The 27,517-nt window shown below is 34.1% G+C and overlaps 3 protein-coding genes across 3 annotated transcripts; 1 reads left to right on the top strand and 2 right to left on the bottom strand.

Moving 5' to 3' along the window:
* Positions 1 to 829: 829 nt before the first annotated feature.
* Positions 830 to 12,543, bottom strand: LOC106108175 (PDZ domain-containing protein 8). The gene is made up of 13 exons (XM_013289278.1): positions 12,407 to 12,543; positions 11,985 to 12,204; positions 9,251 to 9,418; positions 7,011 to 7,193; positions 6,701 to 6,893; positions 6,182 to 6,392; positions 5,840 to 6,005; positions 5,560 to 5,760; positions 4,617 to 5,473; positions 4,157 to 4,361; positions 3,941 to 4,049; positions 1,726 to 1,851; positions 830 to 1,468 (listed from the first exon to the last, which is right to left on the bottom strand). Exons 3-13 carry the CDS (start codon positions 9,401 to 9,403, stop codon positions 1,449 to 1,451), a joined length of 2,424 nt encoding a protein of 807 aa, XP_013144732.1. The 5' UTR covers positions 9,404 to 9,418; positions 11,985 to 12,204; positions 12,407 to 12,543; the 3' UTR covers positions 830 to 1,448.
* A 532-nt stretch (positions 12,544 to 13,075) lies between these two features.
* On the bottom strand, positions 13,076 to 17,441 carry LOC106108146 (phosphoglycerate kinase). The gene is made up of 10 exons (XM_013289235.1): positions 17,278 to 17,441; positions 16,968 to 17,171; positions 16,657 to 16,883; positions 16,454 to 16,571; positions 16,177 to 16,315; positions 15,966 to 16,100; positions 15,533 to 15,654; positions 15,267 to 15,367; positions 14,822 to 14,920; positions 13,076 to 13,223 (listed from the first exon to the last, which is right to left on the bottom strand). Exons 1-10 carry the CDS (start codon positions 17,337 to 17,339, stop codon positions 13,183 to 13,185), a joined length of 1,248 nt encoding a protein of 415 aa, XP_013144689.1. The 5' UTR covers positions 17,340 to 17,441; the 3' UTR covers positions 13,076 to 13,182.
* Positions 17,442 to 17,862: 421 nt separating this feature from the next.
* LOC106108154 (WD repeat-containing protein 5) lies at positions 17,863 to 23,876 on the top strand. Its single transcript, XM_013289246.1, has 8 exons — positions 17,863 to 18,210; positions 18,335 to 18,431; positions 19,368 to 19,513; positions 21,370 to 21,514; positions 21,835 to 21,937; positions 22,212 to 22,443; positions 22,847 to 23,047; positions 23,552 to 23,876. The coding sequence occupies exons 1-7, from the start codon at positions 18,082 to 18,084 to the stop codon at positions 23,033 to 23,035; spliced, it is 1,041 nt and encodes a 346-aa protein (XP_013144700.1). The 5' UTR covers positions 17,863 to 18,081; the 3' UTR covers positions 23,036 to 23,047; positions 23,552 to 23,876.
* Positions 23,877 to 27,517: the final 3,641 nt, after the last annotated feature.

Genomic DNA, 27,517 nt, shown 5'->3' with positions numbered 1-27,517 from the left:
CCTACGAGACTGGGCTGTCGACGACAATTTTTAGGTTAGGTAAGGTTAGGTTTGTTAAAGCACAAAACAGATATTTCAATCCAACTCAATTAAGACAAACACATAAATGTTAATCGCAATACATTTGTGTGGGAGATTTTAGGAAATCATAGTTAAAAATCAATATAAGTATTTTTCTCGTGTTATTTGAGAAGACAGCGAGAAACAATCTTATAATAATTGACTCATACATAGAAACACACATATTTAAACAAACATTCAACAAGGAAAGTTTCATTCACTAAGTTTTGCATGGGGGCCAACGGCTTACATCTTTTTCCTTATGGAGAACTGGTTTAGTACAGAGTTAACGTTCACATTTTAAGTTTGATTCATCCACTTTCCTGTAATCGGTGACTAATACTGGTCATGCTCTGATAAAATTTGATTGTGATGTAAAATAGTCCATAACAGTATCCGCTAAGGTACATAATCGTACATTTTCATTTATTACTTTCATAAATCTAGATTTACACATGTGTATCTACAGTAGTTTCAAATAACGAAATATCAAACGTGGATGAACGCTGAGGTTGAAGATTTTTAGATAAGTCCGAGAGACGTTGCATTGTTTAATTTCTCAATGTAAACCATTATCCTTGAAGAGCATACCAACCGGACCGTATGTTTATTAACAAATGTATTTGTTAAGTACCAATTAGAAATTAAAAAATAGATGTGCGAGTTTTCGACATAATTTGTACGGTTGTTGCATGGAATTTTAGGTTACATTATAAACGGATTTAGTATAAAATGTTATAATTATGATGGTTAAAATTTTCGTGATAAACAGACCTCGAATATAACTTGTATTTGATAACTAAAACTTCCTGCACAAACAAAACATTATGTTTGTTTACAGGTGTCACGGCAATGAAAATATTTTCAATTTAAAACATACGGAATATAGCAAACTAGACTAGAAATGGTTGAAATAATCTTGCCAAGATTTAGTGTCCAAATCTATTGTGGAGCAAAATATTTGTTGCTATAATAAGATATCACGGTCTTTGGAGATTTGTCGCTACATAGGTCTAAAATCAAGGTAATCTAGAGTTTTACAGTTATACGTTTTTCGCGTAATGGAATTATCTTGATACAACGAAGTTTCTTATGATTCTTTATCGGAACGCTGTAATTTTCAAAATATCTAAAAGGTAAAAGCAAAGAAAGACAGTAAAATAGACCTATTATCGCTATACATTTATGCTATACATGGTGTTCGATCTTACGTAATATAAACAAAAAATATTCTCACATTGATGACTAAGGGAAACACGTAACGGTAACAAAGCGGTTCGTTCACAAGTCAGCGTGGTTCCACAGAAGGGGATATGAACATCAAGTGTAAAAAAACCTGTGTTTGTCTGATGAGTCCGGAGTAAATAATGCGTAAAACATCTCTTTCGTCAGCATTCGAATAGTTCGTCTGTGTAACAGAAATAAATTTTCTATTTAACAAAACAGTAGTTGTTTTTTTTCTATCTCGATAAACTTTTAATATCACAACCTTTCTTAATTATTTTACTGATTGGTTTTTATTATTTGTAAGCCTATGTAGTCCTTGTACTTGTACAATTCCTGTGAACATCTAGCCAGTTTTATCTATATTCTGGACTCGAGCAATATTAATCTAGCATTAACTTCTACTTCAACATTTCGCTAATAAGATAAAATCATTATAACCTTCCTCATGAACATCCAAAGAGTCTTTTCTGTCGGGCTTATCTTCTTCGTCAGAATCGGGATCGGGCATAGAGTCAGGTTCAGTCATGATTAGCTCAGGAGGCGAACAGCTGCTGGATGAAGGATCTAAAAGGAAATTAATTAACTATAAGCAAAATGTTTATCTTATACGTTTCGTATATCGTATTCATATACTTAAAACAAATTAACTCTTGCATTACATTTTTGCTTATGTCAGCTGTTTTGTTTCAATTTAAACAAAAAAGTAAAATATATTTTAAGGCGCCGATAATCATTATAATTAGAGACAAACAATAATTTTGTTTTCTAAAAAAATAAATAATTAATCATCAAAGATCAAATAAAACTGCAGTAGTCATCGTTTTCTTCATGTCGTATAAAACATAATATTACCTATTGAATCTAATAAGTAATATTTAAGAAAGTTGATTTAATTTAGAGAATATTGTCCTTCTCTGAGTCATCACGATATCTCCAAAAATGAAAGCCCGAACATGTTTCGTACATTTATGACCATCTCCGTAGAATCCGTTAAAAAATAATTTGAAGCAAATCACTACGCGAAATTTTACCGTTGCTATAAGTACTTATTATTTACTGGAGTTAACGGTTAACTACATCGGTTGCTATGGCAACATCTGCAACGTACTCTTCACCAAGACAAGCTTGTATACAAAGAACAACTTGTATTAAATTAGTTAAAGTTGATGGAGTCTGATCTTAGCAACAGATTATAAAAGATGAATGACGTAAACGTTTAATTATTACATCAGTTACGTCTTCTTGCACTGGCATGGCACACTGGAAACGTAAAATGGAACATTACAAAATATCCGCATTATAGAAACTGTCACGCAACGCTCCAGTCTGAATCTTTCTAACCTTACTTAGTTGGTTATTTTTTGTTATAATGACATGGAAACGCTAATTTAAATTCATAGTAAAATATCGTTCAATATTTTTATAGCTTGCACTTTATGACGATTTTAAATAACAAGCTAAATAAGCAGAAAAAAAACTCCTAAAGGAACATTCTTATGTCATTAAGCATTTTCAGTCATGTAATTTATTTGACTTTTAATTGTTAAAGACTAATTAATATGAAAAAATGCTTTTTAGAGCGAGCGCACAACTGTTGTGCGATTGTCGATTATTTCGCAGCCAATTCAACTGTTTAGTTGCACAACAAAAAATCGAGTAGTGTGTGCACCTCTATACAAGCTCATGGGATTCAAAGCGCGACTAAACAGTTGTGCGATTGTTAAGTTTCAGATAGCACACTCTTGATATTGGAAAAAGATTGCTGGATGATTTTTGTAATATTTTGGGGTATTTTTTCATTGTTGTTAAATGTCAATGACCTACATGGTCGTTAACACATCTCAAGTCAAAGTGAACTTGGCGAAAGATCAAAAATTGATTTAAAATTGGAACGGATGCAAATATTCGCCCTTTTGGGGTAAACACCTAAATATTGTGTTTTTAAAGCTAAAAGTACATTAAAATATTCATTTTATTCGTAACTCAATCGGTTGAATACCGAAAACTTGAATCACTTATGGGTTTTTAAAAGATCGTTCAGAAATGATAACTGTGTTTTCCACTCTCAAAATTAATGTACAAAAACATGTTATCTCTTTTTTCAGTTATAGTGAAAGGGATAGCAATATTAATCATATTGAATACGAGGAGTTTCGACAGTAGAAGACTATGTTTAAAGACACACTGTTGGTCAAATGTTTTTAACTACAATTTTGTTACTTTATGCGGCAAAAACTCAAAGTGAAAACAAAGTAACTTCTACCCTTTAGAAAGTGTTTTTTTTTATCTCGAAGGAGTTGTAAAACTCTTTAGGGAAACTCGAAATAGGAAATAATTATCGTTTTTAATTTATATCTACAAAGTGAACGTTTATTTTTTAACGACATTGAACATAAAAGTCGTATACAAAAGAGCTTAAGAAGATTAACGCTGCTCTTTTTTCATGTCAGATGTAATTACTTTTATGTCAGATTTTAAAACACATTGACTTATTTTTGACGACAACACGTCATTCGCAATTTTAGTAAACCTTCAGTTGAAGAGATCTTCAAAATGTCTTTGTTTTTAAAATTATTTGACCTGCTGCTATATTAAATGATTGTGGTTATAAGTTAGGAATAAAGAAACATTATGATATCGGTTTGACTCTTACCGCGCTCTTGTTTTGGTATACAAGGCGAAGACTCTTGACACTTGGTGACGCATTTCTTATGGCAGCACAGACCACAATTTCTACATTGCATTGCATCTTTCAGCCAAATCTGCGAAAAAAATTAGACTAAGACTCGCATAAAAGAAAATACACACCCTCTCGAAAGAATGAAAACCTTTAATAGTAAATGCCTGTTTTAGATTTTAAAAATCTCACCTTCTTATTACAAAAGTCGCATTGTGTCGATCTATGGAAGTGCGTGCGTACAAAGTCGTGTTGTGCGCGCGCGGGCGCTTGCTGTGGGCGCGGGGCGGCGCCGCGGGGCGCGGGGCGCGGGGAGCTGCGCTCCCACCACACCAGCGCGTCGCCGAAGCACAGGCACGGCTCGAAGCCCGCGTGCGAGGACAGCTTGTGGCTCTTGCTGGGTACAAAAGAAGTTCAAAAACTTTTTGAGTCTTCATATTTTCTACCAGTTGTAAAATCAGTCGAGATATCACGGTTTTGCAAGAATGAGCCGAAGTGCAATGACCTTGCAATCAAGGAGATTCAAGTAAAAGTATATCCTACATCGTTCCAAAATTAAAGACTCATCTGTGATTGGACGACTATCAAAGGTTACTGGTTACTAATTAATATATCGTTAAAAAATATTTTCCTCTTAACTACCGTTAATCACCTGAATTTAATATCGACATCGGGCGGTAGGAACTGATATCTCTTCATATGATGGGGTACCGTCGAATCTTGGCATTCGGAAAGTAAAGCCGCTAGTGGTATATTCAAATAGCCCAACAACAGCTCGTCCTTTTCGCCAGGTACAGTCGCCCACACATTAATGTTAAGATATTTATGATTTTCATTGAGTTTAAAATCAGTCTCTTCATCGAAAGGTATAATCGGTTTGAGCTGGATACTTTTCGTCCAAAACATTTGGCAGATTTCGACATGCTCGCTCTGCCGTGGTCCGCCGGTTTCGAATATTTGTTCCTCTTCGTCTAGAATTTCCGTTTTATCAGGTTTGCATTCGGAGGAGTCAGTTTTTATGATCGGTATGTCAGGATGCTTGACGATTTTATTAATTACTGTCGCTTGTCTAAGAGGTGTGCTTGCTCCGGAGGCGGGCGGCGTGCTGCCTGCGGAGCTATCTGATGATTTATTCTCGACGGAGCATCTTCGTTTCCTCAGACCGAAGTTCCCAGGTCCGGCCTGCTCCGTACACTTTGTAGTCTGCTTCGCTGATTCTGACTTTTGTTTTTGATCTATGTCATTTGATGCATCTGATACTTTGGCTGGTGAATCAGTTTCTAGCAAGTTATTTCTGGAGGTAGCAGCGCGCATACTCTGTAGTCGAACGCCCTCCATGACCTCGGAGACCCGTCGGAAGGAGAAGTTTGTGCGGAGCCTGCGCGGCTCGTCCTCCCGCCGGGCGCCCGGCGCCCCCGCGCCCGCCGCGCCCCCCGCGCTCCCCGCGCCTCCCCGCCGCACGCGCACCGTCACTGCGCGCCGCTCCACGCTGCGAAGAAGTTTACCCACCTAAAAGAACACTGCTACATAATATTCCTGGTGTAATTGATTATAGCTCTTAGCAACCAACATCTAAGTTTACTCAACGAGTTAACCTGTGCGACATTATTGATGGGCTTGTTGTCAATGGCTAACACGACATCATCGCGGCGCAAGTCCGCGCGGTAGGCGGGGGACATCGGCACCACCGTGTCCACTAGCACTGCGCCCACACCCTGGCAGCACACCAGCCCCAGCGGGCCCGTCACCGCCGGCACCACTATGTCTAGTACCAACACACCTCGCCGTAATGACACCTAAAAAAAAAAAATTATTTTATAAAATCCTAATACGTACTTTTTAATCAGAAAGCCCTAAGTTCAAAAATAATATTACCCATCCGTGTGAGTCGACAGCGAGCGCGGCCCTGACGAGCCCGGTGCCGCCCGGCCACTGTAGCCGCGTCACCTCCACCAGGCGCACCGTCAGCCGGCCCTGCGGCGTCGGACCCTCCTCCCCGTCCCCACTGCCCGGCTCCGACTTCGGGAAGAACGGTTTGTATCTGCCAATGAAAATGTAGCAAATTTTAGAAATCACATGTTTTATTTTTGTCAAAGAATAAGCAACAAAAAAGACGCAATAAAAGGCATAAATAAAATAGAAAAATATTTTTTCCAGGAATAACGTGGAATTAATCTTAGGAGCCCCCTTTAACTGTTTTAAATTTTAATAAGTAACCTTATTTTATAATTAGGCAGCGTATGTCGTTGAGCGACTGCTCGTCTGATGTGCGCGGCGACCAGGGAGGCCAGCCGTGGCTTGAGCTGGCGGCCCTGGAAGCGGCCGCGCACGCGCAGCTCCAGCTTGGGCTGCGTCTCGAACGCCAGCGCCCAGTGCGTGTACGGGTTGCGTCGGAACATCAGGCGTACGCTACCACTTATGCTTTCCACTGGAAAGTACATATATATTCATTTTAATTTTCTAGCATAATTTTTAGACAGATCTAAAAGTAACCTATGTGGATTTTTGTCATTTCGGATGTATTTTTATTTATATAGAAACTAGCTTTCGCACGCGACTCCGTCCGCGTGGAATTTAAAAAGGTAAGTAGCCTATGTGTTCCTTCAAACTATCCTTTACGTCGATGCCAAATTTCACCGAGATCCGTTCAGCAGTGTAAGATACAAACTCTGACTAACATCCATCCATCGAAACTTTCGCATTTATAAAATTAGTAAGAAGTAAGATTATAATAACCTGTGATAGATATATTAGCGATCTTGCCGAGCAACATGACGGCGTCCACGTCGATCCTGAAGTTGCCATCGTAGGCGAGGTCAAAGCGGATGTCGAGGGAGCGCAGCCGCGCGCCGTCCTCCTCCAGCTCGCCGCTAAGCAGCTGCATATTAGCTATACTCGGGAACTCTGTACCCACTTCTAACGACCGTAGCTGGAATAGGACAAACTTTATTCGTAAGGGACATACAGGTACACACAGGATATAAAGTTAGTTCAGCGTGTAGTGTAGGTATTGTTTTTTTCATAGTATTGTACGAGTATAGCTTACCGTGAGCGATTCAAAGATTTTGCCGGATGAGGTCTTGGCGAGTAGCTCGGCTAACTCACTGGCCATGCGGCGGCGAAGCCAGCGAGTATCTGCGGTACTCTGCTGGAAGATGAACTGCAGCATTGCATTTAGCACGCCCTCGGGGGTGCTGCCTGCTCCGCGGGTCAGCTCGTTGAGGATCTCCTGTTCATTTAGAGTGATGTCTATGTATTGTAGTGTCTATATCTGTAGAATACTGCAGTCAATGCAAATATCTTGTTTTTTAGACAGAGAAAATTATAATTAATTCTTTTTCTATCTGAAGGGTAACAATTTGCTTTTAGCTTTGCAGCTTTAATCCTCCAAGCGTAGATTACGTAAGTAATTCACATTGCAGGGTTTGCAACACCACCTATCTTTTCTTTTATCGTAATCTAGTATTATTTTCCAAGTTACGCTGACAATTCAGAAAATGTTCAATTGATTTTTAAGCTCTAATGCCATTCGACTACTGCTTTAGGTTTATATTTGAAATTATTAAATAATTATTGTTCTGATTAATGAATTAATGACAATTAATGATGACACTGTTTGCATATTATTAAATTGTAGGTATTATTAATATTGTTAAATTACTAATTGGCCTTGTCGACAATGTGTTGATGATAAAGTATTTGCAAATAATATATACATTTCGTAAATATTTAGTTTACCTTGTGTTAAATTACACTGGAAATGTTACACCTTTTTTCCACGCTTGCCGTTAATTTAGTGCGAGACTAATTAGACGTTACGTCAAAAGCGATGTTATTTAGAGCAAAAATTCCTTAAAACCGTATATCATCATATCGTTACGTTTGCGTCACTCTAGTGGTGTAAACAGTAATCACAGAGATATTTGATTTACCAAATGCACTAAGAAGTCTTATCGTATTTGTTATAATTGAACATTTTAGGCCATAGAAAATAAAACTTATAGATTCTTAATCCGGAGCGAAAAAGTGAGGCGAAAAAACGCTCTCAGGAATTGAGGGGAAGTGTTGTCATTCACGATACATTTTAAACAAAATATTGATTACATTAAAACCAAGTACAAAATAACAAGGCATAGTCGAAGTAACATTTTTGCTAACAATCTCATTTCAATGATGGGTTCATTAAATTTTCGCGGTTCAAATCGTAAAAGGGTCATTTGATGTCAAACCTTGATTACCCATATCTGTTTACGACCACTAACGAATTCACGAACAGAATAATTAAAAGCCGTTATTTAGGGTCGCTCGTACACTTTAATGGTGGGCGCGATGGCCATAAATAAAATGTTTGCGGAGGCTTCGCCTTTACTTTTCATTGGCGCACTGCCAAGAAATAAACGGTGTCGTGAATTCAAGTCGACAACATTGGCCAATTAAAAAAGGAATAAAAAAATTTAAGTGAAGTACTTCAGAAAAAAGTACTCTCATGCCAGGCCAGTTTAAGTTTTTAAATTTGTTTTGCATTTATGAGAAATGGAAGGTAAACACAGTAGAATTTTCTAATTGTTTTTTAAACAAAATGTAATGACATTTTTCTTGTAGCTTACAAATCGTCTAAGGCAATCAAAGTAATTGCTCAGCAATGTCTACATTCTCTCTAGACTCGTTGATCGTAGAACACGTCTCTACATCAATAACATACTGCCTTTTACGATCCTTTCACGACCCATAAAGTTGTTAGGCGAGAAATAAAAACCGAACAACAATCGTAAGAAAGCCCTTCTATTCTTGGACAGGAAATATTTAACAGACTTTCCCTGACTAAGTTTTATTTTTCATCACTCAACGAGAAGAAGCCTTCTTAGTAAAGATGAATATTAAGAAATACCTGTGACAATGTCAAAATGTATTTTTACGATTTAAACATACCAAATGTGGGCATATTATTAAATTATTACCTTATATATAAACATTATGACAGTTTTATAACGAGGAATAGTTAAAGTGCGAATCTTAAAAGTTTGGAGGAAGATCACAGATGGAATTACGACATTTTATTCTTTTAAATACTGTACGGACTACATTTAATACCAGAAGCTACAAGAAACAGAAAGACCCGCTATAGGACTATGAATCTCTCTCACGTAACAATAATTTTAATTAATTAATTTATATTAACAGCATGATTGTAACGTCGAAGTCCATGGCGCTAAAACAGCTAAAACTAGCAGTAACTACTGGGGATATTCCGGGAAAAGTTCCTTCTCATTCTAGTTGAATACTTACTGGAGGCAATGTGACTGGCATAGAGTATTGCTCGTCTATGGTGGGTTTCTTTTCGAAAGGCCTGACGAAGTAGATGAAGAGGGCGACTGGCACGGCCAGCGCCGACAGCGCACCGAACAGCGCGGCCATCAGCAGCCATGTCCAGTCCGGCATTGTACATTTATTTATCTGAAGTAAAACATTTTTTTTTAATTCTTTGAGCAAATCACATTTAGAGTTCCAGTCGGTACCAAGTCAAGTTCGTTTACCGTAATTTAGTTAACTACATTATTTATTAAAATTGGTACTTAAGAACATGCATCTGATAAATCTAAAAATATAAATGAAATATCACCTGCTAAGAATGTTTATTTTTAACCTTTATAAATGTCTAACGTAATTAAGTATCGCAGCTGCTTTATCGTTGTTAAAGGGCAAATATAGATACAAGTAGTTACGTTTTGGAATATAAACGCGCAAATGTGAATATAATAGATTTGTTTTTAACAATGTTTTTGAAATGTGTTCGCAGTAACATATAGAATGCATTTGTAGAAGTGATTCCAAAGCTTTCAACGCCTGTTGAATTAAGAGCTGCAATAAAGATGTCATTTGCAAATATTCCGTTAATCTTTCCCCTTTGTTCAGGGAAGAAGGTTCTTTGTTCGCGCTATGACGGAAAAGAATGGATCAGGAATTAAAAATAAAAAGTGTTGACTATTTTTTATTCTAGTTCTACTTTTTAATATTCTCGCGCTTTTATTTACAGTTTGCATGTTAAAGTTATATAACAGGAGACTAGATTATTTTAATGAAAATGTAAGCCAAGTTTTATCGCAGAATTATATGTCCGTTCCAACTTTCGAAAATCGATTGTCATTCCCTGAAAATTAGTGACATAGAACTATGTTTTAAAGTCAGTTCGACGATTTGAAATGTGGTAAAAAATCAGTTGATTTTAACGAAAATGTAGCGTGTGAAATAATTCCAAGGTTTATGTAGCTGCATAATGAATCACCATGGTTACCAGACTGCAACTACTAAAGTTAAATCTTCAACTGTTTAAGTCTCCCGTGTTGATTTAGGAGCTAATCGGGGAATAAGTGAACGTTGAATGTCTTAGGAATATGAGGTAATCTTATTAAATAACTATTACTTTTGACCGACTTCCCAATAGAAGGAGGTACTCAATTCGTCTGAATGTTTTTTTTTGTGAGTTACGGCATATCTCTGTGAGTACGGCATATCATAGTGCTTGCAGGTGGGTCCCATTTTTTTGTTAGATTTTTACCACTAAGCAATGACTAGAATGACAAGTAACGAGATTTTGTAGATCAGAGTCCCTTAAAGTCTACTGCCATTAATCCAAATTAATCAATACGCGTATAAAATGCCGGCGGGCTTATTCCTACATTTCTATTTGCGTAGGAAGAAACCCTGTCAGCTTTATTCCATTTCATTAAACTCCGGCGTATACATTCGTACAATTCATCACGGGTCGCGTAATAACGCTCGGGTCAATGATTTATCTAATCTAAGCTGTTCCTACGCGGATTAACGGATGAAAAATATTGTTATAACTAGTTGTTGCCCGCGACTTCTTTCACGCAATATTAAGATAAAAAAGTACCCTATAATATACTCAATATATTTATGTCAGCAGTAAAAGTCCGGTCGAAATTGGTTCAACCGTTTCGGAGATTACCCGGAACAAACAGACAGACAAAAAATTTTGAAATGCGATTTTCGTTATCAGCACCGCAAATACATTATCTTTCCGAAATCTCGAGTTTTTCTTTTAAATATTACAAAAAGACACTCCAGCCTTATATGTATAGATAAGAGGAAAAACGGGAAAAACGATGTTAATTAATTGGTGATATTAATTGGTGTATCTCGGCAGCATTTTCAATTTATATTTACAGAATATTTAAAATATGATTTCCTATAGTCTATACGATTATTTTAGAGATTTCACAAATGAGAGATTATACTGGTGTACGTTAACCAACTGTTAACCAACCGTCTGACTTCGAGCAGAATATCGAAGGATCAAAAGAAGATAGATAAAAGCGGTGAAATAAAGCACGATTATGGGTTTATAGATAAACTTTTTTTCTCTTCGAGTTTAGTCTATTATATATAGCGAATGTGACGTGGAAAATATACGATAAATATAAATATTAGTTAAACAGATTAGAAATAATATAATTAGATTGGGACTAATATGAGATATAAAAAAGTAAAGAAAAAATAAGCATTACATTTTTCAGTAAAGCGATAATTTACGGACTGTATAAAAAGAAAACCAAATAATGGTAAGGGTGGATGGAAATCGTTGTTTTCAACTTTGAAGTGTTGACAATAAGGGGAATAAAAGAAAGGGGAAACGGTACTTTAAGTGCGCTATAGGGGAGTAATTATGACAGAATTAATCGATACTTTTTTACTTTTTATAAAACAAAAAAAATAGAAGGACTATTTTTAAAGGCCTGTTACTTACAAGTTCGTGTAATACTAAACTCATACAGCGCAATATGTGGTGACAATATATTACGATGACAATTTCGTGCGAGGAAATCAGAATTTTAGAAATATGATTCCTATCTTATAATAAAGAAATTCAACTAACACGGAATTAATTTTACTGATTGATAATGCTTTAAAAGTATCGGTGTATATAAAAAAATCTACATTGTAAACATGATTTGTATCACTAACAAAGCAAAACAATCATTGCTTTATTACAACTCACCTGCTAAGAGAATTTCCTTAAAACAACTGGAACCACAATAAACATACTCACTAAACAACAATTGACATGAAACTAGTAACTTCTTAGATAACCTTAAATTTAAAAGTGTATTTAATATGATTTGGAGCGATTATGGAGATTTCCAAGGTGGATACATTTTAGTTCGCACGCCGGTACGCCGGCGGCGATCGCTATCCTCACCGACACTGACACTTTGGCCCTGTGAAATTATTATTGTGATAAAATACCTAGGAAGATATCTGAGCATGCGCGGACCCTCGCCAATTGGACCAGAGTTCACGCAAGGTAAGGCAATCACAATTGAAGGAAACATTGACATATTCGATTTCTAATTCAAAATAAATCAATTGATTCAGCAAACAATATTGTCAATATTAATTACTTATGAATGAAATGATTACAGTAATTTGAGGAAGAGGTATTTTGTTTTCTTCCTTGGTAAATCGTAATTGGTATCGACGTGATGGTCAAAGGACGCTTGCGCGCGGCGTAAATCGATACAGGGTATTTCTTTTTATACATATTCTAACGTATATATGTACTGTCGATAGGTGCAGTTGGAAATTACTGAACTAAAACAAGTGGGATTGCAAACTGCGCGTTCTCGTTTATATGAACTTTTTTTTGTAACACTCTTAGTAATTTATCAATTTAAAACTTTAGTTTTCAAAGCAAACACCTTATCGTAAGGACTTTTATTACACACTTAAAACTTGTGCAATAACCGATATCTTTAGCTATATCACTATTTTAAAGTGATCGTAGTTCAAAAGTAGTCGACTTCAAACCTTAATTCGCTTACTTTGAGAGTGCAGGATTCGATTCCATCTATATAATATTACAAGTTTGAAGTTTTACAATGTTACCTCTTACAAAGGCCATACTTGTGCTTCTGCGTAACCTATACCGACTTGTAGAAGGTTCTCATTCTCAACTTAATGATAGATGAAAATAGGAAGTATACCTAATAGGGGGGTTATGCGGTTTTCCTCCAAAGTCAAATGATAACAAATAAAACCATATTATTATTTTTATTTAACATTTATTCTTACAAATAATTCTACGTAACACACGTATAATGAAATAAATCTAAACAGAAACATAATTATATTAATAATTTCGTAACATATTTTCTATTTATTAAAGCAACTAATTTTAGTAGCGCTGATCACAAAATCTATGCATCGGAGAGTGCCGCTACACCAGGCAGAACTTTACCTGGAAAATAGATCATTTTGTATAAATAAATTACAAGGTCCTGTGACTCGTATTGTAAACGTGCGATTACGCCTTAGGGTCCGTTCACACAGACCGGCTCGGAGAAGAGAGGAGATTCTTATCAAGTTATTATTCGCAAGTAAGTTGTAAGTTTTACTTTTGCATGTGCACTGCATCATTACGAAAGCTTGAACGCGCTTTGCGTGAAATAATAAGAGGATCTGACCGGCTCCAATCGCGTCCTTTTTCTCGTTTACGCACCGTTGTCAGTCAATGCCAAGCGTATACGATGCGGTCTGTGTGAAAAGAAAAATACGCGCCGATGCTCTCCTAGCCGTCTGTGTGAACGAATCTTTAAGCGACGTATGTTTTTAGGTTTGCTGCAGACGCTCGGTTTTGACAGTTAAAACTTTTAACTGAAATGGTTCTGAATGGCGTGATTAGTTGCGTTATAAGACAAAGGTAAGGTAAGTACTTAAAGATGTTCAAGTACAAAGCAAATGTTGTGTTTAAAGGAATATAGTAGGGGAGGAAGATGTAATGTAACCTATGCCCAGTATTACGAGTAGGTTACACGAAAAATACAAACGAATTGAGAGCCTCCTTGTTTTGGGAAGTCGATTAAAAACAGTATATGACATGGGTACATACGTATTGCGTAAATGTACGGATGAGGCTAATGTAAGTATTTTCTATATAGGAATATAAATCATTTTATGTATGAATTTAATTAGTTTTCGATAGCAGTAGACAGCTGCGAGCGACTTAATAATGTTGGCAGATGATTGATCTATTTTGCCGAGCACGCGATGAAACGCTGAATGTTTTCTTTTACATTTTAATATATTTTAAATATTTTAAATTGCTAAAGGTAATGCAGTGCAACTTTATTGTACATTTTTAATATATACTATCCATCTAATCTAATATTATGAAGAGGAAAGATTTGTATTTTTGTATGTATTCGATTCACGTAAAAACTACTTGACCGATTTTAAAAATTCTTTCACCGCTAGAAAGGTAATTTATCTGTGAGTAACATAGGGTAAATTTTTTATTATTTACATAATTTTACGCCGGCTGAGTCGCGAGCAACAGCTAGTGCTAATATAAAGAGGAAAGATTTGTATTTTTGTATGTATTGAAATAATTCAAAAACTACTGTACAGATTTGAAAAATTATTGCACCATTCTAAGCTACGTATCACTGAGTAACATAGACTATTTTTACTTTTTAATTTCAGTCGGCGGTGGACGAAGTCGCGTGCAACAGCTAGTTTTTAATATCGATTTTAAATAAAGATTGGAATTAAAAAAACAAACGATACCCAAGAAAGGTATATGAAAAGCTATTACGAATGGTATCACCTATTTTAGCACTAAGGGTTGGTAAATGATCAGTGGCCAACTTTGAGTACGGCAGTTACACGCGGTTTACACTTGGCCAGTCAAATAATATATCGACTCATGTGACAGGGCACAGACAGCCAGTTATTGACAGTCCAGTATTTACGCTATTGAACTGGCCAAGTGTGAACCGCGTATTTACGTCATTTTATGTCCAAAAGGAGCTGAAAAATTTAATTTTTAGTGCATACCTTCGAGCAGTTCTAGAGAGGCGCCTCCGCCGGTGGACACATGGGAGACCTTATCCTCGGTGCCCCACTTGGCGCAGCAGGTGGCTGTGTCGCCACCGCCTGGTATACATGGACAACTTTATTAAACTGATTCATCAACCTCCCCTTGTTTCATGGAGGGTGGGCAGTATGAGCTGCTCTTCTATATATTTCTATCAGCCGTCATATCTCAACAATCCTTATTATACTGATTATTTAATATAATGTTATATTTTTATTAAGAAACTGATATTATATTTGTTTTGCATATTGGTTTAGAAAGTAGCAAAGAATCGAATCAAAATATCATTAGAATCATTTGAATTTGTAAACAAAAATCCGATTTATTTTATTTTAAAATATACTATCGCAAGACTTTATATAAAACAAGTGTATAAAGAAGTTAATTGGATTTATGACATCTTACCGATAATAGTAACAGCACCACTGCTGGTTGCCTTCACAACACCATCCATGAGAGCGCGGGTGCCACCCGCAAACTTCTCAAATTCGAATACACCTGCTGGCCTAAAAAGAAAAGCACATACAAAACAATAAAAATTGTCTTTTTATCACAAAGAAAATATAAAATAAAATGTATCAGCAAATTAATTGAACTTAATTCAAAGCAAGCTTAATAAATAATGCTATTATTGGAATACAAAATATATTATGTAAAGTCAAGGTACTAACCCATTCCAAACAATAACTTTGGCTCTTGCGATGGGTTCCGCAAACAGCTGCCTTGACTTTGGTCCGACATCAAGTCCCATCCATCCATCGGGGATGCCAGAATCCACATCAGCACTACCAACCTAATCAATAATATAAATACTTTTAATACCAACCTGATCTATACTAAAACTATAAAGAACGAAAGATTTAGATTTTTCAATGTATTTGATTCACGTAAAAACTACTTGGCTGATTTAAAAAAATCGCATTCTAAAGATAATTTATCTGTAAGCATCATAGGTTATGTTTTCTCCATTTTTTTCAATTTGCCATAGATGAAGTCATGAGCAACAGCTAGTTAATATTTAATGTTTTAACTCAGCATAATATCTTAATGCCACACTTTAATTATTATGTCCATAAATGGACATCCTCAGCATAGATTATTTACCTGAGCATTTTCATCAAATTTGTCAGCAGTGACAAAGTCTACTGGTAGGTGTACTTTTACATTATTCTTTGCAGCTTTCTCCAACAACTTTCCTACAATCTTTGCTCCTTCTCCATCATACAAGGAATTGCCAATCTAAAAAATACAAATTGTTAATCAAACTGTTTTGCTTAAATTAAAAATGACATAAAAAATTAAAAAGAATACTTACAGCCATACCCTTTGTTTCTTTAAGGAATGTGTAAGCCATACCTCCACCAATTATCATTTCATTGACTTTGTCAAGCAAATTTTCTATGAGTAAGATTTTGTCTGCAACTTTAGCTCCACCAAGAATTGCCAAAAATGGTCTGTAAGAAGATTACAATAGTAATTTCAAAAATAAATTTTAATAATTAATAATTACTGACATAAAAATATTTTTAAACTGTTCTAGATAGTAACATAATTTTTAAAAATTAATTTGTAAATTAATAAGATATTTTCACCTTTCAGGCTCATGAAGAGCCTTGGCAAAGTATTGAAGTTCCTTTTTCAGTAAAAAGCCACTGGCTCTCTGCTCAAAACCTTCACCCATCATGGAGCTATGAGCTCTATGGGCAGTACCTAATAAAGGGCAAGATAAAATCAGTATAGATAACAATCAACAGTAAATGATAATAATTTAAGGGCACCTTTTCCTATTTCTTACCAAAAGCATCATTTATGTATACATCTCCCAATTTTCTAAGGCTTGCTCTGAAAGCTTTCACTTTTTCAGCATCAGCCTTCACCTTGGCTCCACTGGCGTCAACACCTTTGCCTTCCTCCTCAATATGGAATCTGAGGTTTTCTAATAAAATAATAGAACCTGCCGGAGGATCGGCACAGGCTGATTCAACTTCAGAACCAACACAGTCTGATAGGAAAGTGACATCCCTATAAAAATAAAATTATATTAAATAAGAATATTTTGATCTAGATGGTTTTAATTAATTATTACAAATATTTTTATACACTTACTTGTTTAATAGTTTCTTCAATTCTTCTGCAACGGGTTTTAAAGTATATTTTAAATTGGCTTGTCCATCCGGGCGACCCAAATGTGACATAAGTACCACCGACTTTGCGCCCTTATCCAGGGCAAATTTAACTGAATCAAGGGCAGCCACAATTCGCTGGTTGTTAGTAATTACTCCATCTTTCAGTGGCACATTAAAGTCAACTCTAAAAAGAAAAAAAAAATAGGGTAGTACTATAATACCGGTGTCCTTTAGTGACCCGGCAGGTAAAACAGGGAAATAATCAATTAATAAACTAATACCCTACTTACCGCATTAAGACACGTTTTCCGGCCAAATTTAAGGCATCGATACTGAGTTTGTTTAAAGCCATTGCGTTATTTCTTAAGGCAAAAAATCAATTTTAAACAATTCGCAAACTTCTACGCTAAGTAGATAATTGTCAAATTCAACCTTGGATATGTCAAAGAGGTCAAAATTGGCTGCCATATCAAAAAATGAGCTTGCGGAATCGAGTTGCTATAATTATCATCTTAAAAATAAAACCAGAAATATAGAATTACTTACAGAGAAAATTACGTACCTAAATTAATCCAAAATAAATCTAAGTAAAGCGAAAACATGTTTTCTTTTTATTTCCACCTACGCCGCCATGACAAAATTAAAATCATTGAAGAAACAAAAGTGTTCCATGTTCTAAGCAAATCCAAATTACTTTTAGTAATTATGCTACCTATTTAAAGTTAGAATTTATCTAATACTTAAGCGCTTCTTTAACATTTTTAATTGAATATGACATTTTGTTTTAAATATTTAAATGACGTAATACACTTGGGACCTTGGCGGTGCGGGTGAGAGAGGCGGGAGGACGACCGTCCACTTCTATTCTGTTAGGTTGGCATCATTGTTCGTTCGTCGCGAAATGCACGCATTGGGACGCTCGCATTTGGAATGTTCTTCGAAAATCTACGTTGATTTATATGAACCGCCGCCAGTGTGTGATAAGTTTTGGGATTTTTATATTCTAAAGACCGATTTGCGTCGCTGTTCAGTGCTTATTAGTGATTGTTTTGGGTGACGAACATAACAAGAACAAGTGCGTCGAAAGTTGAAACATGGTGCCGCTAGGACCCGGGCCTGGCCATCCTACGACACACCAAACTCACAGTGGGGCCAGTAGTAACTTATCCGGCTCGAATTCGTTATCACAAAGTACTCCGCAATCTAACAAGTCATCAGTAGCGGTAAGTAACAAGAGTTTTTAGTGTTTAAATGTTAGATTTAGTTCAATCTGGCGGTTGCACATGTTTATGTAACTTTTAGTTCCGAGCACGTGCGATTTGGCGCTAATTTTAATACTCATTTCAGAAGCCGAATTACACACTAAAGTTTACACTTGCGGGTCACACGAAAGCGGTGTCGTCGGTAAAATTTAGTCCAAATGGAGAATGGCTTGCAAGTTCCTGTGAGTATTTCTATCACCAGTTTCTTCGTAACATTAGATCTAAAAGTAAAACATTACATATTTGTACTCAATATTATTTATACCAAAAGTGATTTAAAGCAAGGCATATCAATATCACATTATCTTTGAAGTTATGAGATATTATGTACATTGTATTTGCCCCCAATAAGTACAATTCCTTTTGCACATAGGCAATGAATGACCTTCATAGAAACAATACTTAATATACACCTTTTTTCTCCATTATATTACTCTTTTTATGTTTATATTAGATTTTCAATAAAGTATATCAATATTAATTTTAATAATATAAGGTAAATGTTTATGAAATAATGTTTTTTATTTACATTAAAATAAGTTTGAATTTTGATGACATAAATCTCTAATCTTGTTTGTAGAATAATATTTACCTAAACAATGTTCAAAGAATTATTCAAACTTTATATTCTTTGATAGTATTAATTGAGACTTTATAATTAGATCAAGGTAAAATTTTCAAACAACTTCCTATTTTATTTTATATGCACAAATTTGTATATTATTATTAACATAAGTTCTCTGCATTATTTTATTATTTACTAAAAGTTAAAGAAATCATGGGTACCATTTTGTAAATTGCCTTTTAAAAATGTTTTAATATATACTAAGCTTTTTCTTTGTGATTTTTAATCTTAATAAATACTAGTTGTTGCTTGCGACTTTGTCTCTATGTTACTTACAGATTAATTACCTTTCTAATGGTGAAAGACTTTGAAATATGCCCAGTAGTTTTTGAGTTATTTCAATAAATTCAAGAATATGAAACAACAAATCTTTCCTCTTTATCATATACATAGATGTAAAGTACAAAACTTTTGTGAAAATATATAAGTGTTATTGTAGATTGGTTGTAATTACTTTGGTATGTTTATAAAATTGTGATTTATCACATTTCAGCTGCTGACAAACTTATCAAGGTGTGGGGTGCATATGATGGCAAGTTTGAGAAGACGATTGCAGGACATAAAATGGGAATCAGTGATGTGGCATGGTCATCGGACAGCAGGTTGATTGTCAGTGCAAGTGATGACAAAACATTAAAGGTGAGTAATCATTAATTATAGTAAAAAAAAGTGTAACTTTCATTTGTTAAATAAAGGTGATGTTAAGAGCATCCGGAACTCATAAGCACTTATATAGATGTATGAATCTGGAAATGCTCAGAGTTTCCAGAACAAAGGAGAAACTTTTATTTCTGCTTACCTCTAATAGACACAGATGTATGTGGGCATTGTCACAATCAAAAATTTACCTATAGAAAAGCTTATTGTCTTAACCATTTTATTATTTTAATCTAGTCAAAATGTTAAATATATCTATTATAAAATGAGTAATAAAAAATTGAATATTGCCACATTAAATTCAAACATCAAGGTATTTTACCTAAAAATCATAATATTGAGAGTTTTATTCGAATCTGGATTTATTCATTTATTGCATGACACAAACTGATGTCATTATGTTTAAAGCTTGTGCAATGTTTGCAGCATATGTGAACCTAAGTACACACATCTACTGTTAAGAAAATATATTGCCTAATACTTTTTATTGTTTCACATACTTATTCAGATACATTAATAACACTCCCAATATTATTGTCCCTTAGGCCTAGTTCACACTAAGCTCATTTCGTTGAGTGTCAAGCAATTTTGACGTCAAAATAATCTTTTCTATTTGATTTGAATATTATTTTGCACTTGAATATTATTTTCTTGTTCAGACTCTTTTTAGTCACTGAATTACCTGTTACTCAACTAAATTACTAGCCTAGTGTGCCTAGGGATTAGCAATAATAGATGTACATCTTATTTAACATAGTTATATTGTGATTTTATGTACTAAACATGTGTACAGAAATTGGTGGCAATAAATGTTTTAAAGGATGTCACTTTAGGTGTTAAAAAGTACAAGTAAATAATTACACCTATTATGTAAAATGTTATAATTGAAGGTTTTGTTTAGCACCTCTAACATTTGTGGGTACAATTTACACTGGGCTGTGACCCAGTTTATAACATGTACTGTAACTTTCCATAGTGTCTCCAAATTTCACTTAAGTTAAAGTTTTTTGTGGTAACTATAGCCTAACCGAGAATATAAATATCGGTTTTATCACTTTCTAATGTATACAATAAATTAGTTGTTTCTTCATGATATGGCAAGGTTTTCTGAATTTCTGGTTAGTTTATAAGTGGGTAATTGTCCATTTTGTGAGTTAGTTTGTACCCATAAATTTCTTTATGGAATAATAGCATTATAACATTGTTGAAAGATATTAACCAAATGAATTGTTTACATTATCTTGTTATTGTTGTTGCCAAGAGCAAAACTAGGGCAATAGTATGCCCTAGTTTTGCTTACTATAGTTTGGTTCAAATTCCTTTATAATACAAATAAATACTAATGTTGATTGTAATAATAATAATTAAATCACAGATTTTTTATCAAATGATTATAATAGAAAGTGAATTTTAGGCCAGACATTTATATAAATTTTCTCACGACATACACAAGTATCTGTAGAGATAACTAAGACCCAGATAGATAAAATTGTTTACTTTACTTACTTGTGGCATTTTGTGCTATCCAAAAACTTTAATTGGTCACTGAGGGAGACTCTTAGTGTGGATTTCTCTTTTTAGAGTAGGCACCACTCAATAACTTATGAATATGGCAGATATTGTCCAATATCTATAAATATATTCAGTAGTAGAGAATTGTAAAGTAATAGTAGTTTAGTTTAAAAATTGGCCAGTTAGTAAAATTACTTAATTTTATTATACCAAAACCAGATGAAAATGCTTTTAAGTAATAATAATAACAATTTTAAGACTAATGTAGTTTTTTAAATGTGCATTCTATCAATTAAATGCGAAAATACAATTACTTCTTGTTACAGGTCTGGGAGCTCAGTTCGGGCAAATGTTTAAAAACTCTGAAAGGACACAGTAATTATGTATTTTGTTGTAATTTCAATCCACAAAGCAATTTGATCGTTTCTGGAAGTTTTGATGAAAGTGTCCGAATATGGGATGTAAGAACAGGTGTGTATTAAATTCGTCTATTCTGTAATTCACCTATTTAAAAGTTATTAAAACTATATTTGACCTTTCAATTGGGTATTGTATGCACAAGAACAATTTTTAAAGTCTAGCCAAGTCAAATTACTACTACTACATGGTAAAGTTGTAAATGGCACATCTACTCAAAACTTCTGAATTGTACTTTATCATTTTTTTCTTGTGCTATTGTTGTTTTACCCAAATAAATGAAAAATAAAACGAAAAATCAGAAAAAGTTAGATTTTTTATAAGTTACTTTGTCTAAAGTTTTTACAATAACTGATCTCTTAATATTGTTACAGGAAAATGTTTGAAGACATTACCAGCACATTCGGATCCGGTTTCAGCAGTTCATTTCAACAGAGATGGCAGTCTTATTGTTTCTTCCAGTTATGATGGATTATGGTAAGTGTTAAAGTAATTTCCTATTACTAAGTATTAAGAACAAATTATTTTCATACTAGCTTTCGCCCGCGACTTTGTACGCGTCCTATTAAAAAAAAACAAATGTTTGTAGCCTATATGTTCTTCCACACCATTCTGTACATGTATGTCAAATTTCATCCAGATCCATTCAGCCATTTAGACTACAAACTTTAACAAACATCCATCCATCCATGCATCTAAATTTTCGCATTTAAAATTAGTAAGATGTAATAATTATGCTTCTTGTTTACAGTCGAATTTGGGATACAGCATCAGGACAATGTTTGAAAACACTAATAGATGATGACAACCCACCAGTTTCTTTTGTTAAGTTCTCACCGAATGGAAAGTATATTTTAGCAGCTACATTGGATAACACACTGAAATTATGGGACTACAGCAGAGGGAAGTGTCTCAAGACGTATACTGGACATAAGAATGAAAAATACTGCATTTTCGCTAACTTCAGTGTTACAGGTGGAAAGGTAATACACACCTATACATCTCTAAAACTCAAACTCAATCGAACTTGAACCATTTTTGGTTTTTAGGGTAATTTAATACATTTGTCTCTAATAAATTGATCCAAAGATTGTAAAAGCAATAGTAAAATATTATCTACCAACTACTTGTTGCGACTTCGTCAGCATAATATAAAAAATGTAGTCTGTTACTGATAAAATTGCATTTTAATGGTGAAAGAATTTTTTAAATTGGCCAGTAGTTAGCAAGTATTTTCAATACATACAAAAATACAAACCTTTCCTCTTTATAATATTCATATACATTTGTTAAAAGATGATTAATTTTTCTACAAAGCAAATATATAATGTTATAATATGGTTTAATCCCAGTTTGTAGAAATGTGAATAAATGTGACCATTTCAGTGGATAGTATCGGGTTCAGAAGACAACTTGGTGTACATTTGGAACCTGCAGTCGAAGGAGATAGTGCAGCGGCTGTCGGGACACACGGACACTGTGCTGTGCACGGCGTGTCACCCCACAGAGAACATTATCGCCTCCGCAGCGCTAGAGAACGACAAGACTATCAAGTTATGGAAAAGTGACACCTAGGACTGTGTACTGGTAATTACTATATTAGTTTTTAGATAGCTTGGCAGCTTGTCATTTTGCACTTCCAGTTAACTCAATATTAGGTTTAGTAATATTGCATAAGTCGAAAGGTATACAGGGTTCTGATGGCTTTGGGCTAACTTGGGCTGAATATTTAATTAGAACTAAACAACTTATGTTACTTTGACAATGGTCATACTTTGGAAGTTTCCAGTAATTTTTAACATGATACAAGCCTATAAGCAAATAATTTGACTCATGTGCAACTTCACAATAAATTTGATTGTTTAGTAGGCTTAATAAGTTCATGGAAGGATTTCTGTCATTTTAATTTTTTTTTTCAGTATTATGGTAAAGGGTTATCGTATTGGACGTAAAATTATTTATTATACATGCTATAGACCATATTAAAAATGTTGAAATAATTTGCAATGTTTATTATTTCTAGGGTTCAGTTTTGTACTAATGTGTGTTTTCTATGTATAAAAAGTGTACCCCTTGTTTATTTTGTTCCAGGTTGTTTAGCATACAGTGATCTGTATATCGCGGCTTCATATTGCGAGCCGGTGACATTTGACCCTGTGAATATTTTGAAAATTAGGATAACCATAGTTTATAGAACTACGGACAATTTGAAGATTGAGCATATTTCTTTCATATATACACTAAGTCAACCAGAGTTGGATGTGTGCATTTTACTTTGTTAAGATATTAAATATTTTTATATCTAACATGAAAAGATGTATTGAAAGTTATAGCACTTATGATTTAATTAAGATTGACTTATTTAGGATTTCGCTTAAGATTAACACGTTGGAAGCAAATAAAAAATGTAGTTTTATATTTTGTTTTATTTTTCCTGTGAAAGGTGATATAAATTATGAAATTGAATTGATTTTTAGAAGGAAATGGAACTCCTGTTTACATTATAATGCTATCAGAATGATACAAATCGACTAAAGACCTTCTGGATAATAGACATTCTACAGATATCAATATATTCTAGAACCGGAATAAATATTGAGTCAACAGATTTATTCCCTCTTTAATGCATCAGAAGTAATTCTAAAATTACATAAGTTATGAAACTTTCTTTTAATTGAATCCAAAGCAGTGAATTTTTGATTGTCCTGTTATTTTATGTTATTCACTGCTTTTTATTTTGATTTATTCTTAATATTCCATATACATTATTTTGTTAATTTAGCGATTATCATTATTTACATAAATTTTTCTGTTCAATAAATCTTATCTTACTAATATTATAAATGCGAAAGTTTAGTTACATGGATGGATGTTTGCTAGAGTTTGTAGCCTAAACGACTGAACGGAACTCTGAAATGGCACAGATGTATAATATACTGGAAGCTACTTTTGTTTTTTATAATTCCACGCGGACGGAGTTGCGGGCGAAAGCTAGTAAATTAATAAAATTTAAATAGGTGTTGCATTGTAAGATTAATATTTTCACTCAATTTAACTCATACAAATTCCCGAGGCTTGACCCAATTCATTTCACTATCCGCAAAATAATAGGATAGATAATTTATACAAATCCCTAAAGGCCGAAAGTTGTTATTCTTAGAGCGAAAAATAAATGGCTTTTATCTTCGCACATTGATTGAATCGGGTTTTAATCGTTCCGTAATAACTTATTAGATGTTAATAAATAATAAAAAGTTGTTGAACAAGCTTTTTTTCCTTTCCACCCTTTTCTTTAGAGAGAAGGATTGAAAGGAAAAGTGGATTTGACGGTGGAGGAGATGCATATGAAGGGAAAATGTCCTCTTTATGTGCGTCTCCTCCTCCATCAATGAAGGGTAGGCAACGCATCTGCAATTGCGGATGTTTATGGTCAGCGGTCGATTTCCATTTCGATGGATTCAGGTGGCCGCTTGCTCGTTTGCCACATTATATTATAAAAAAAAATAGATTAGAGAACATTAAAATGGATTGACAGTGTTTAATTAATCACGAACTGCTTTATTTTTAGGGCTATTTCGCTGTCTATGAATTGAATTTTTTAACAAAATAAACATACTATAAATGGAATACACATGAAAATTGTAAACCTCCGAACCGAAATAACCTGAGCGTGTTTTTACCAAAAACACTAGGCTCTTTCTAAAAATAAACAAATACAATTGTGCAAATAAGTCCCGACCGCGCTCTACTATGCATACCGAATAAAATGTTGAATTTTCCTAATGGATTTTTAATCGTTAAACTGTGACCTTTATAAAAGTGTTTTTAAAAACATTGTTTATTATGATATATTGCCTTTAGGCGTCCTGCAGACTATTTGGCAATCTATGTATAGAAAATGGATTTTATAATTTATTAATATTAGTAAAAGTATTGGAAGTGTATAACGAGAAGCGAAGAGATAGTATGTTCAAATTAAAATAGTTTCAATGTTGCAAAGTTTGAATCAGAGAATTCGGAAGTACAGCAGATGAGATGCTTTATATTTAATTGTATTGGAGTTTCTTAACACTTATAATCGGTTTGTCAGCGTCAATTGAATTTGCTTATAGGCCCACAATTGTATCATTCAAGAAATCAATATGCATATTAGTTTTTGTTCATATGGAATTAACAATTTTCCCCTATTCGATTTCCTTTCTCTGACTTCGACCACTAATAGGGAATATGCATGTGTTTTTAAACGTTTCTACTTGATATAAGATAACCAGAAAAAAATAAACCATTGTGTTAAAAAAAAATCAAGATCATTTTCGGGCGACTAAAACGCGGCCACAGTAGACCGATGCATTTTGACGTAATTTGTCATAGAATTGACATCGTTCATATGTCAATTCTATGTAAAAATAACAAAGTAACATTGATTGTCAGACTTATCAAAAGTCATATTTGCTGATAAGAAAATTTTTATAGCCCATTAAAACAACCTTAAAACCGTTTTATTTCCTCTTGTAAAAGATATATCTGCCATACAAGTTTAACGTTATACGCACATGTGTGTAGTATAAAATCTTTACATTCTCGCTACTTCATCCTCATTAAGGTCGCTTCGTCAGCTAGAACTAAGCCGATAATTACACTTCGCCTGTTAATTGCCGCGCGCGTATTGTTGCTTTTCACACATAGAATAATAAACATCTCAAGACTCTTATATAAGCAATATAGATATACAGAACAAATAAAATATATTAATCGATATTAAAAAAAAAACAACTGTGTGCTTATCATTCTTCAAAAAACGCATCCAAAAACATTACATAAGTAATATTGTATACTAAACCGTACGACTAATTGAAATAAGCACATACTTAATTCCCTGCTGTCGGCGGCCGGTGTGTCACTTAAATCTTTATTCGGCTATCAAAGCGATAGCATATAAATGGATTCCTGTAGACAATAAAAACGAGAAGCTATAGAGAAAGGAACACGACAATAAAAACATTAAGTACTCCATATTTAATAGCTAAGGAGGTGCGGACTGGCATTGTTCAACGTAATCATTTACTCGCGAAACTATATCTATGTCATTCGAAAATTAAAAGGTTACTAAAGTACCTTCAGTGTATATTTCGCATACTAAATTTAATCTAAGAGATTGCTTAATTAACTAATCAAGTTTGCGACAAAACAACGAGACATCAGTGATAACGGAAAAATCTTAGGATTGAAGCAAAATTGCTAATTTAAGCAATTTTAACGAAATAAGTAGAAAATAAAGTCGATTTTATATGACTTAATATTAGTATTCCTGTTTAGTATTTTTTATTGTAAATAAGGAAAGGGCAAAAAGGTAGCAATGTTCATTTGCTAAGAATCGTTTTCGGTTATCGATATGTAATGAGATATTCTGATTTCCTCATTACTTGTATATGAATACCAACATAACAGAAAAAAACGCCCGTACTAAATGAAACAACGTGTGGTAATTGAAGTCACCTTAAAGTTTAGTTAATTATAACAGTTTGGTTCATTTTAACGTGTGAGATATAATAAAGACATTAATTAAATTGGATTAGAGGACTTCAAAAACCATAACAGTAATTGGTATGTAGGAAGATTTTGGCGAGAAATTAACAATTTGTTACTCTAATAGAGACGTTTAACTCTTTACATAATTAAGTAAACGTTTTCATTAAACAGTTTTTTTAGTACTTTAAAGTACCAAAGTGTGTGGTAACAAATACAATATAACTAGTAGTAGAGCAATAAATATGAAATTTAAAAATTACTGGGTGGAAAAACTACGACTGATTATTTTATCATTCAGAATATGTAAGTAAAAGTTTATGAGGGGAAACTAAACTATTCATTTATACAAATGAAAACAATTACTCCTGTATCCTTGGATCGCGAAATATTTATCATTTCCACACTTCAAGATTGCGTTGATAGTTTTCTGCATAATGAAGGAATATCAGTATCAGTCACGAGCTTGAGAAAATATATTTACCTATTTTGTCAAGCTCTTGACTTGATCACGACCACGTGACCCCCCCC

Source organism: Papilio polytes, unplaced genomic scaffold (assembly GCF_000836215.1).
Source record: "Papilio polytes unplaced genomic scaffold, Ppol_1.0 DF821845.1, whole genome shotgun sequence".
NCBI lineage: Eukaryota > Metazoa > Arthropoda > Insecta > Lepidoptera > Papilionidae > Papilio > Papilio polytes.
Note: the sequence above shows the minus strand (reverse complement) of the source record. Positions and strands in the feature narration are given on the sequence as shown.

What these genes read in the sequence shown, in the direction of transcription:
- LOC106108175 (XM_013289278.1), bottom strand. Translation starts at nt 9,403, where the DNA reads ATGCCGGACTGGACATGGCTGCTGATGGCCGCGCTGTTCGGTGCGCTG. An exon ending in AAATCTTTGAATCGCTCACG is followed by an intron (nt 6,894 to 7,010) that starts GTAAGCTATACT and finishes GTCCTATTCCAG; the next exon opens with CTACGGTCGTTAGAAGTGGG. An exon ending in GATGTCGATATTAAATTCAG is followed by an intron (nt 4,362 to 4,616) that starts GTGATTAACGGT and finishes TTTTGTACCCAG; the next exon opens with CAAGAGCCACAAGCTGTCCT.
- LOC106108146 (XM_013289235.1), bottom strand. Translation starts at nt 17,339, where the DNA reads ATGGCTTTAAACAAACTCAGTATCGATGCCTTAAATTTGGCCGGAAAA. An exon ending in GGAAAACGTGTCTTAATGCG is followed by an intron (nt 17,172 to 17,277) that starts GTAAGTAGGGTA and finishes TTTTCTTTTTAG; the next exon opens with AGTTGACTTTAATGTGCCAC. An exon ending in CTCTCTAGAACTGCTCGAAG is followed by an intron (nt 13,224 to 14,821) that starts GTATGCACTAAA and finishes TCTATTTTCCAG; the next exon opens with GTAAAGTTCTGCCTGGTGTA.
- LOC106108154 (XM_013289246.1), top strand. Translation starts at nt 18,082, where the DNA reads ATGGTGCCGCTAGGACCCGGGCCTGGCCATCCTACGACACACCAAACT. An exon ending in CTAACAAGTCATCAGTAGCG is followed by an intron (nt 18,211 to 18,334) that starts GTAAGTAACAAG and finishes TACTCATTTCAG; the next exon opens with AAGCCGAATTACACACTAAA. An exon ending in TCAGTGTTACAGGTGGAAAG is followed by an intron (nt 22,444 to 22,846) that starts GTAATACACACC and finishes TGACCATTTCAG; the next exon opens with TGGATAGTATCGGGTTCAGA.